At 40.4% G+C, this 12,218-nt stretch overlaps 1 protein-coding gene across 2 annotated transcripts in view; it reads left to right on the plus strand.

Annotated features, from left to right (window-relative positions):
• CFAP47 (cilia and flagella associated protein 47) overlaps window positions 1-12,218 on the plus strand; it is a 193,289-nt gene that overhangs the window by 65,526 nt on the left and 115,545 nt on the right. For both annotated transcript variants that reach the window (XM_081858847.1, XM_081858846.1), the window contains exons 34-38: window positions 3,660-3,757; window positions 5,238-5,354; window positions 7,328-7,462; window positions 8,370-8,482; window positions 10,509-10,659. In XM_081858847.1, the coding sequence (XP_081714973.1) occupies window positions 3,660-3,757; window positions 5,238-5,354; window positions 7,328-7,462; window positions 8,370-8,482; window positions 10,509-10,659 (614 nt within the window). The remainder of the gene's footprint in view (window positions 1-3,659; window positions 3,758-5,237; window positions 5,355-7,327; window positions 7,463-8,369; window positions 8,483-10,508; window positions 10,660-12,218) is intronic.

The following is a 12,218-nucleotide window of genomic DNA, read 5'->3' on the forward strand; positions in this document are numbered from 1 at the left end:
GTCAAGAGCAAAGGTGGAGGAAGGGGTTGTGGTGGGGTCGGTTTGGCCTGGGTGTCATCACTGAGGGAGGTGACATTCAGCATGCTGTCCGCCCACGACTCCCAAGCCTACCCTGAGCTGTCAGGGGAAGGGGTGGAACCGTGCCGCCTTGCTGGTGGCCTTCCCCCCTTCCCCCTTCGTTTTGACAGCTCAGAGGAGGATTGGGAGTTGTGGGCGCATGGCATGCCATTGCTCCCCGCTACTTGGTTGCTTCCTGGGGGGGGGAGCCTCTCCCGATCTGTCAAAAGGAAGAGGGAATGGAGGAAAGCTGCTGGCAAAGTGGCGCGCCTCCCCTCCCCCGCCCAGGAAGCAGCCCCCCATGGGTGGTTTGCTCCGCCCCCTGGGATGCTCACCACGGCCATGCCCTCCTTGGACGCTTTCCCTGTCCCCATTGCTCTGCCTTCAGGCACACAGCATGTGCGCTGCTCCGGGTGCCGGAGCATCTAGCTCTGCCTCTGGTCAAGAGCAAGCCAGAATTTAAAAGATATCCATGCCCTGCACCCCAGTTAATAATGTCCTGCGTCACTGAAAACCCTGCATGAGCAGATTGCCTGCATGGATTCCTCTGGTTCTGCAGCCTGAACATGAAGAACGCTTGAGGGCTTCTATGGTTCAGCTGTCTGAGAACTGCTTTTGTTTGCTTGTTTTAAAGAACCCGTTAAAACCAGTCAGATAGCAATTCTACTTGAAAGTCTAGCGCTACATAGTAGCGTTGCTCTTTAGTAAGTTGGAGCAAAGAGCGCCTTTAGTTCCATGCATTGAAATAAAATCTTTGAACTGGATTCTATTGAGATGTCAGGTAAAATGACAGATTATAAGTTTGATATTGCATGTTCTGTACCTTCTTTTCTTGATGTTGCCTTAAGTTATGTTCTCAGGCTCTTTGTTGCTACAAGGACACTAAACAAAATTCTTTTTTATATAGATTTCCTCCCACAGTGATAATCTCTTAAGCTCTGACACTCATCCAAGCCATCATAAACTTTAGAAGCCTTTAGAAACCTGTTTAAATAATTTTTTTTGACCCACGCTTCAACTGCAGTTTGGGACCAATAATGGAAGGTTTGTTTATGCCTTCCCAGACTTTTACTTCAAAAGTCAGAAGGAGATAATCTTAAATGCTAAGTGACATTTCTGCTATGAATCATGCACCTCTTTGTGGTGTGAATTTAGTACTAAAATATTTTTATTAAATCTTTTTGGAAGAGTGGGTGCATCTGATCTCAGAACCTAAAATATGGTTAGGGTGTACAGGTGTTATATGCATATTAACATGAATATCTGCCTAAAATTTGCTGACAATCCCAGATGATTTCTATTTCTGAAAAATAAGAAGCTGTATTCAGATATTTACAATATTTACCTGAGACTGTCAGTATCCTTATGTAAATTTCAAAATTCATAAAATTTTGGGTATTCAGTGTAATGTCCAAAATCTCGGGTATGTAGCAATGAATGTTGACAATGGTCCAAACAGGATAGTCAGCAGAATATTTATGATAGTTGGGAACTAGGCCAGCATCAGGGATTGGGATCCTTAGGTAGCTGCAAAGATCCAGCACAACAGGGGACTGGAGTCTCCTCCTTCTCCTCAGTGCCATCAGTATGTGCTCAGTTGCCCACTTGTTCAGGTGAGCATCAAGAACAGAGACAAGAAACAGAAGTGGCTGCTTTCAGACACTCATCCAGCATGAAGATTGGGCCCAGTTCCCTATTGCTTTCCAGAGGAAGGTGGTGAATGGGCAAGTAGGCTGCAGTTGCAGTTTCTCCTCTTCACTGCTATTGGCTTGTCCACCAGTAATTGTAATGTTGGTGAGAAGGCACTTTTGGATTAGCAAGGCAACAAGCCGTCCTTGCCCCTGTCTAATTTTGGTCAATGAAGGTTCTTTCTCATATGAATTCACTCAACACTGAACGGCATATGCCTGATTTAATTTTTCAAAAAAATATTTATACATAATTTGCAGTTGTCTGTCTAAACGACTCTAAAGTTGCAACATAGACCAAGTTACAACATAGACCAAGTTACAACATAGACCAAAATACATAGTTTAAGAGTAAATCAACAAAATACATATAAAATACAACACACATTTATAAATCAGTTAGTACACTGTGGGAATCATACACACAATTTTATTTTTAAAGGGCTGGACTGCTGAGTACAATGCTGTGAATAAGAGGTGCTGACTTTTCAGGTCACCATGGCTACCAGGTGACTATTTAATGACAATTCTTGCGTAGAGTGACATAAACCCCATGTTCCTTTATTAATGTTGCAATGGCTTTGCTCAACCTTTTAGTGTAGCTGAAACCTTCTAATTACTTTTAAATATTAAAAATTTCCAGGGCTGGGTTTTGGAATTGGGTTACATTTTAATTCATTATGGTGTTTACCTATGACTCTAGTGCTAATGCAATTTTGGCTGGTAAATATTCTAAGTGCTGATGTATTAATTATTAAAACTGAGTAACATAATTGTCAATTAAGACATATGGGAGTTCTAATTAATGCATTTGCTTTTCAACAGTGCACAAGAAAAGCAAATAATTGTTAGGACTGAGATAGCAAAAAATGAAGCAGAGGTAAAACTAGTCAGCTTAGCTGGGCATCAGTAAATGGAATCTGTTGTTTTATTTGCATAATAAAATATTTCATTTGTTAGAGAACTAGCTCCAAATAAACTTTAAGAGTGCTTCTTGAGCTTGAGTGCTAATGTACAATCTGTGTCTAGTAATTTTGAGCTTTAGGTATGGTGTATATATAAGAGTGGGACGGGGGTGGTGCTGTGGTCTAAACCACTGAGCCTCTTGGGCTTGCCAATCAGAAGGTTGGTGGTTCGAATCCCCACAATGGGGTGAGCTCCTGTTGCTCTGTCCCAGCTCCTTCTAACCTAGAAGTTCAAAAGCATGCCCAAAAGTGCAAGTAGATAAATAGGTACCACTCCAGCAAGATGGTAAACAGCGTTTCCGTGCGCTGCTCTGGTTTTGGTGTTCCGTTGCGCCAGAAGCGACTTAGTCATGCTGGCCACATGACCCGGAAAAACTGTCTGCGGACAAACGCCGGCTCCCTCGGCCTGTAAAGCGAGATGAGCGCCGCAACCCCAGAATCGTCTGTGACTAGACTTAACTGTCAGGGGTCCTTTACCTTTACCTTTTTATATATAAGAGTAAGGAATTTTTGTTGACCTCCATTCCAGCTATTATCTTAGGAGATTTCTCCTAAAAAAGAGCCATTTTAGGGTAACATACATGCATCCTTTGCCAATAGATAATTCCAATGAATGCTTATCTATAAATACTTCCATGTGCTGAATAGCTTGTCTATAGACCAGTCTATAGATCTATTTGCAGGATCTGATGTGGTAGGGCTTCATGTGATCTTCATCCTAAAGGATGATGAAGATGTCTGAGAACTGAAAGCTTACCAACATAATTTGGTGAGGGGATATTGCAGGAGTGAATTAAACTACAATTTATCTAGGAAGATTGGGTAGACATATTTGAAATATTGTACTATGTTTATAATATGATTTTCCACAAGGAAAAAATGGAGGAATTTTGTCAGAATAGGCTTGCAGATTCTTCAGGGGAAAACACTAAATTCTCATTTCAAACAGGTGATATACCACCTACAAGATGGATAGTAAACTTTGATAAAGATCTACTTGATGGCCTTGTCCTTGCTGCACAAGTAGCCAAATATTGCCCTTATTTGGTAAGAAAGTTTTTCACTATTTTGATGGAAATATTATTTGCTAGTTTTTAAATACTTGTATTGCATAAGAGAAATCATTGTTCAATGTATTGATAGACAATTGATAGAAAATAGAAAATAAAAAATGCCACGATCAACTTGAGCTTGAACAGGAGGGAAATAATAAGTTATCCATCTCTCATTTTGCTATTGTGCCAGCTACCTATTTTATCTTCTCTCTAATCTTTCCTTTTCTTCCTTCACTGTGCTCAGACTCGTAACTTAATAGTTTCTGTTATCTGGTCTTTCATTCTAGTCTCTGCCTTGCAACATGCTTCTCCCTAGGCTCTCACTTCTCCCTTCATTTAAGGCTGTATTTCTGCTTCATGCCCATCATCAAGACCCACTTTCCTGAACTACCCTAAATGCATTCTATGTGTTCCCTCATTGCCATTTTGTGCTCTTACTCTGTTCCATTGTCTGTTCCTAACCTCTTCCACTTCCAATCCAAATTGTATTATTGTGGCATATCTCTCTCTGTTGGGTAAAGTGTCATTTGTTTTGTTTTCACTTAGGCTGCAGCTAAACAAATGCACAGTGGAACCAGTGCATGATCTCCAGATTCTTGTCCCACAATGTTGGTTCTAAATTTAGCACGCTACATTTTAGGGAAAGTGTGAATGGAAGCCATTAAGTAGAAAACACAGGTGTGGTTGGAGTTGGTAATTAATTAATTGCCTTTCACGTATGTCTCAAGGTCATTTACAAGCAAACCATAAAAACATCTTTAAATACCGGTAGTTTAAAAATCTGTAACCCCCACCCCAGAAGACAGATTTAAAAGCAACACAAAATGAACACCTAAGGCAGAGACCTTTTTTTCCTGCTGGAAACGCTTGTCAATTAGGTGTCAAGCAGGAAGCTAGAGAACAAGTAAACTGACTAAGTGGTTTTCTACTGACAAAATCACTTTGTTTTGGAGGTTCCTGATGAAGAAAATGGGGTGTAGTGTAGCACCTGCTTTGTGTTGCTGGACATTGCCATTTCGGTCCCCAGAATCTCCAGCTGAAAGAATCCCAGGTGGCCATGCTAGGAATGACCTTTGAGACATTGGCGAGCGACTGTCAGTCAGAGCAGACAGTAGTGGTCTTGATGAGCCACTGTTCTGACATGCAGTTAGCCAGCTTTGGTGTGATTCTTGGAGTGGCAGCAACAATAAGTGAAGAATTGAGGTGAGGAAGTGCAGCAGCATAAAGCTGCATCTTTCTGAATAAGGTGTCATCAAGGTGTGCTAGTGCCACAATGTTCAAAGGAACAAAGAAAAAGACTATTTTTTTTAATGGAAAGGTGTGAGCTCTCGAAGACGAAGCAGTAGAGAGCCCAGTGTGTAAGGAAATCAGAAAATATCAAATAGGAATGTTCATTCGAAATCCTGAACTAGGACCTATTTACTAAGATGATTTAGAAGGAGTTCAGTTGTTGTTTTTAATCTTATCTGCAGATTTCAACACACTTTGTGAATATGTACACTAATCCACAAACTTCTGAACAATGTCTTCACAATTGTCTGATCCTTGTAAATGCTTTTCATGCAATAAGCCTTGACATACATGTACTGGTAAGTGGATCTAAGTTATGAATGGTCTGTGAACGGTTTTGTTCTTTATTCTTGTATATTGGGATAAGTTAACTATTCATAATGGCCTTGCTAAAAGGCATTGAGTAAAACTATTTGAACAGGGCAATCTTAAAAGGGCACTGTGGGTGCCTACTGGCCAGGGTGGAAGAGCTTTTTTTCTTTTTGGCTGCCCCAGCAGAGGGGCCCAAATTTGTGACTTTTTAGTTGAGCAAAAATGTGAGTAAGGGGGGACACAACAGAGGTGTTTAAAATTATGTATGGTATGGAGAAAGTAGACAGAGGTTTTTCTTTTTCTTCCTCTGTCATAACAGTAGAACATGGGGACAGTGAAGCTGAATTTTGAAGGATCCAGGGCAGACAAATGGAAGTGCCTCTGGACAGAGTTTGTAGTTAAACTACTGAACTCATTCACACAAGATGTAGTAACACCAACCAACGTTTGTGCTTTAAAGTGGATTAGAAAAATTCACGGGAGATAAAAGCTCTCAGTGGCTGCTAGTCATGATGGTTGTGTTCTCACAGTGGCCAACCAGATGCCTATAGGAAGCTAACAGGGTATTCAGAGGCATAGCTGTCAACGTTTCCCTTTTTTAAAGGGAAATTCCCTTATTCCGAATAGGATTCCACACAAGAAAAGGGGAAAGTTGACAGCTATGTTCAGAGGTATGGTGCCTTTTATAGTAGAGCTAAGAAGTGAAGCAGAGGACCTCTGCTTGAGACTGCAGAAAGCCACTGCCATAAGAGTGGGAAGGCCTGTGCAGAGCTGGTCTGAAGCCCAGGGCCTGGAGTCTTGTTAGAATAAAGTTACAAACTCAAACAAAAATGCAGGTGGTCCCTGGTAGGGCTCGCTAGCCAGCCTAGCCCTCCGAGGCCTGGGGAAAGGTTAGCTGGCTGCCCACCCCCCTCTGCATGGGCCTGTCACATCCCCTTACCTGAACATGTCAGGGATTGAATCTGAGACTTCTACATGCAATACATGGGCTCTTACTTTTGAGCATCAACCTTTTACCTCACTTCAGCTTTTAAATTAGCAAAGCAAATCAGAAAGTTTGTCACTGAATTGTAGCTCAGACTTGAGGTGAATCAACACAGTTGAACAAAGGGGCTGGAAATGTTGCATTTTTCACTCAGAGTATAATATATATATTGGTTTATGCATAGAAAAATAATGGTTACCTTCATACAGAATCTGAATATTAAACAAATGGGCTTTACTACAGACCAGTGCTTGCTGGATTCAGTCATTTACTTGCATTTTAAACCCAAATTACCATAAAATCCATTGGGTTAGCGAGTGCATTTCTGCCCTGCAAATAAAAAATATACTAACAGTTGTGATATTCATCTGCTTTACTCTAATTGCAGAAAGCTGCCATGAGTGATGCCATATTTTATGAGATTATTAATGAACCAATTATGTGAACTGGTTAATCCTATTTTTTTTTTACTGAGGTATTCTAAATGATGTGGGATGCAGTAATGGTAGGGTGGATACATTTAGTCATGTCAGTATCTGTGAATAACTGCATCCACTGAATTTCAGAATGCTTGTTTTGTAGTATACCTTGCAGTTTCAATAATGTATTAAAATGTAAATGATAGATCTCTGTGACAATGGAAATATGTTTTTATGTTGAAACTTGGTGAAAATGTAATCTCTATTAGTTAAAGTAGTTCTACAATCCTCATTTTCAGCAGCTATGCAATTTATTACAACACAATGAAAGTAAAATTTATTCCCTGTTCCTCATTGAAATATACTTTGTATGTCTTGGTGTTTGAAAGTTTAAATTCTTGTGTCTAGGATTTACCCTTTGCTTTTGTTGTTCCTTTATGTATGAAAAATTGGTAGTCAAGATGATAACTTGATATTGAAACTCCTTCCTTTGTAAGCTTTGGTGGGGGGATCTTTATCCACAGCATGAACTTACTCTGCATCTTTTTAAAATTAGGCTACAGACATTTGTGATCCAAATCCAATCACAATGCTTATGCTTTGTGTCTATTTATATGAGTGGCTTCCCCAGTATTTACCTAAGAAATCTGTCGAGTTTGCTGGTCCGCTTCATGCTACTGTTGTTAGAAAGGTACTAACTGTTTCTTTCTACTTTTAAGTGACTCCTTAAGGAAATTACATTGTGGGTTTCTTGCGCTGGGAGGAAACAAAACTTTAATCCCTGGCTTAGTATGATGTTTGAACTAGGGATTGTGGTTTGTTTTGGTCCCCAAAATTCAGGCTCTGTATACATGGTTTGTTCTTGGTTTACTGATCAATCTCTGGGATTGTTGTTTCTTCCTCTGTGCATGAGCAGAGAGGAGCAAAACAGATGTGAAGGGCATGATCATGGCAAACCATTAGCTATGATTTACCATGATATGTGAACAAGACCTTAATAGATGCACTATGTAAATGCTACTGATTATGTGTTGCATATATTTCCACAATATTTCAGGGCTGGGGAAAGGCAATCTTTTCCCCATGTAGCAGGACAATTGCTACTTGGAGTGGCTTTCTGGAACACGGCAGCTCAGACATCACAGCCATCCGTTAGTGTTATCACTGGGAATAAGGAGCACTGTACTTCCCAGTGTATGTGCTACATTGTACTGACAGCAGAATTTTGTGCAAAATAAACAGAGATCTTGCATGGTTTTTGCCTGAACCTTCCTGGGCTCTTAAGATCGGTTTCAGAGGTCCTGCTCTGAACTGACCCGAAAAGTCAATCAAGACTGTGTTTACCAGGAGCAAGCCTAGTGGCCTTTAAACAGAATCTAAATACTTTTTCCTCACACTCTCAAGCTTTTTACTGATTTTATTGCTACATGAATAACACATCCCTACCTGGCATTATTTTATTACACTATTGGTTCACGATACCACTCTTTGTGGTGTTGTGTTTAAGAACATTCTAGAATAAACTGTCTGGTGAGAGCTTTCAGAAAAGGTGGGATGGAAATAAAATAAAATGTTATTTGTTTATTTATTTGCAACAGATACAGTTAAAAAACCCAAGTATCAAGTCTTTGGTTTACACTGCTACAATTTTAGGAAGAGAATGTGCTGATTTTTCATTACCTAAAGGAAATATGGTCACCATTTCCCCAAAGTAAGTAGCCTTCCATTTTATTTTACTGAATGAGATAGTCTCTATTCCTTCTTTATCTTTTGTAGGATATTTTGCAGAGCAGCAGGTGTCTGACTGAGACATAATGTTCCCAGTCTTCAAATCACAGTGTATATTAGAAGGATACTATGGGCTTGTATACTCCCTTTTTACTTTCTGGCTTTCCCTCTCAAGTATGAGAGGAGGGAGTGTGTGAGCCCATGATGTATTATGTCTGAATCGGATCGGGGTAAAGCAGCAAATACTATGTAAAAGCTTTTCCTCGATGCTTGATCTCTAAATGAATTCAAATAAGGAGCTCTTCCTCTGCAAATTGCCATTTTACGTTTCTTGCAAATCGTTCAATAGGTTGAGCAACACAGATCATCCCCTGCTGCACTTCGTATTAATCAGAATTGCTTCAAAACAAAGTGATGGTACAAAATTAACTTGCAATGGAGAAAAATGTCTGAAATGTTAAGATTTCTATAATTCAGCTTCTGTTGCTCTTTATTAACTTATAGCTATCTTTATTTTATTTTTAAGTTAAGTTAGGTGCATATGTGTGAGGCAATTTTAGGGCTTTGGTGATGGGGAAAATAAAGCTGGAGAGGGTTCAGATGGAAGTGGATGCAGCTAAAGGAGGCATTTGCAGTGTTGTGCAGGAGCAAGAGGGGGCATGGGGAGAAATTAAGGGGAATATGTTAGTGTCCCTCCCTTCTTAAACTTCTTATATTCCTTAGTACATCCCATAATAGAAACAAAGGATGAGTAGCCCTCAAATGTTCTGTAGTACCTTCACACAATGTATTTGACACCTGGTACCATGGGTTGTCTTCAACATGAAGTTGAAGACTTCATGTTGAGCTACATGAAGTCTACAACTCCTACAACTCCTGCTCATCAATTTAATCAATCCGAGGTAATCTTCCAAGTCAGGAGAAATAAGAATATAGGATGTTGTGTAAGTAAGCTTACAGATAAGTAAGCTGTATTTTATTTCCCTTTCCCTGTCTGCTTTGCAAAATTCTATAAAAATAATAAAAAGCTTTATTTTCTAACTGTATGGAATTTTGCCAACTCTAGTGCATCCTGTTTTTTGACATTTTAACACAGTAGGTTATTTTTAGTCAATAAAAATAATTTCATGTAAGCTACTTGCTTAAATCTCTCATTTTTAAATGTTGGCAAAATTGAGAGTTTAAGGAGTCGTTGACATAACCTCCTAAACAGCACTTTGTCAATGCATTTAGCTATGTTTTCTCCAGAGTTAATACAGCATGAAGTTAGAAAAATAACGTACTTGAAAAGATGTTTGTTTTCTAAAATCAGCTGTACATGATTAGCTAAGGTTTGGATGAACTGTATAAAATATTTAAAACAAGTACTTTAAAAGGATGAAGAAAATAATAGAAACTGAGCTTTGTAGATAGACTGATTGTATCCTACACTTGTCTCCTACAGCTCAGCTCGCATAAGTGCCATGGCAACTAGGGACACATTCCTTGGACCCCCACATAGTCCCACCTCATTTTATATATTGTGGGTGGCTGAGCACACTGCAAAGCGATGTGACAGTGGGGCTCCCATTGCTTTGTGTCTTAATTTTCCCAACATGTCTCTGGGACCCATGTAATACAAGATCCAGAAAAAGAACTCTAGAACACCTGGTGAAAATAAATTAAATACTAATTTGAACAGAATGCAATGAATTTGGTATATATTTTATCCAGAAATTTATAAATAATTTAAAAATTACTTTGGGTTTAATTTTAATGGCGTACACAAATCTTTCTGTGCCAGTTTTAGTCAGTGGTGTTCTATTCATTATTATTTTTTTACTATTCAGGATTCTTGTTCTGGGGCTTGTAAGGCTTATTTCCCCCCATGCTATTCTGTTGTCAAATATTTATTCAATACATACTTTTACTAGATTTGAAATATCTATTTTTACCATTTTGTGATTTATTCTGGGAAAGTCTTTGCCATAATGCCATTGCAAAATATATTTCTGTATTTCCTGACTTAGGAGCCAAACAACCATAAATGTGGAGTTTACTAGTCGCTTCCTGCATCCTGCTGAAGCTGTGCTGTTACTTATTACAAAAGCTTTAACCGGAGTGGTTGGTGCTACTATGGCTTTCTCCTTGAAGACAAAGATCAGTCGTATTAAACTTGCTGTAGGTACCATGTGCTTAATGGGTAAACTTGATAAAATCTGTAGTCCATTAGAATCAAGTTTTCATGTGTATTATAGAATAATAGGTCATATTTATTGTTTGTTCCAGATAGCAAACACCCTAAGGTATTATATAGTGAGTCCATGTTTAAAGATCTCTCTATTATTGAAGATGTTGAAATATCTCTTGCATTATTAAAACAGGGCTGAGGAACCAGTGGTCCGTGGTTCAGATGTTTCAGTGGAGCATCTCAATGCACCATGTGCCATCACCTTTTTGCCCAGCCTCCCATTTAACAGGCTTGAAAAAAAAACCAATTGCTGTGAGAGGTGTATTTTTTGAGGAGGAGGGATCACAGCTGGGAAGGGAAGAGCTAACACTCCCTGGGCACTGTGGTACCCAGCCAAAAATGGTGCCCCACACCACAAAATGTTAACATGCTTGTTTGAAGCCTAATTGCTGGAGCTGGAGAGCAGCAAGTGTGTGTGTGTGTGTGTGTGTGTGTGTGTGTGTGTGTGTGTGTTTGTCCCAATTTTGGCCCTGCCTGCTTTGGTCCTGCTCACCACTGCCTTGCAGCCCCCAGAATATTAACCATGAGGGAATGTGTCCCTCAGGCTGAAAAAAGTTTCCTCGCAGTTGCCAGTTCCCAGGGGCGTCTTATCCATAGAGGCTAGTGGTGCAGGGTGCCAAGTTCTGGAGGGCGCCAGGGAAGAGGCGGAGGCTGGACACGGTGCCTCCCGATATCATCTCACCCCCCTCGCCTGCCTCCGCCATGCCTCGCCGAAGCAGTGCCATGCCACACCCAGAGCCACCGTTTGCCGTGGCCACCATGGCACGAAATGGCGAGCTGAGCCAGGAGCCGCCATGTCCAGCCTCTGCCTCTTCCCCACTGGAGGAGCTGCCCTCCACCTGCTGCCCACCTCCTCCAGCCCTGCAAAGCTGGGCGCGCTGCCGGCAGCGCCGTCCTCCCTAAAAAAGATTGGCAACTCTGAGAAATGGGGGTGGGGGTGGGGGGCGGAGAGCAGAGGGATCTTTGCACCACGGCACCAGATATGCTTAAGATGGCCCTGCCAGTTCTGCTCATGTGTGAACATGTATCTTACATGGATATTCACAGGAAGTGTTGATTTGGGGAATTAGCAACGCTTTTCTTTTGATTCTTGCTGGAGACAGTTGTGCACAAAGCAAATTGCATTGGCTTTGAATACCTTTCTTACTTTGAGGGATTTCGGACTGACCAGTAAGGAGACCATATTAGCATGGTTGCTCTGGAGAGTTAGCAATAACTAAACTGTTGTTGCAGTTGTAATAATATTTATTTATAAAAGAAATATGGTTGAAATGTAAGAAATGCAAGTATAAAATGCTTTAGAAGCAACAAACTGGCACTGAAATGCCTCCAGAGAAACATACAGAAGAGAAAGGGCTTTGCCTTTAAAAATGCATTTATTTTTAATTTTTAAAAAAGGCCTTTAGCCTTGCTCACTAAAGAGAGGGGGGGGGGGCTGGAAAAGAAGCAAACAAGAAAATAGATATAATTAAAAAAGGATGGTGCAGGA

Source organism: Podarcis erhardii, assembly GCF_964252035.2.
Source record: "Podarcis erhardii genome assembly, chromosome: 4".
Classification (NCBI taxonomy): Eukaryota; Metazoa; Chordata; class Lepidosauria; order Squamata; family Lacertidae; genus Podarcis; species Podarcis erhardii.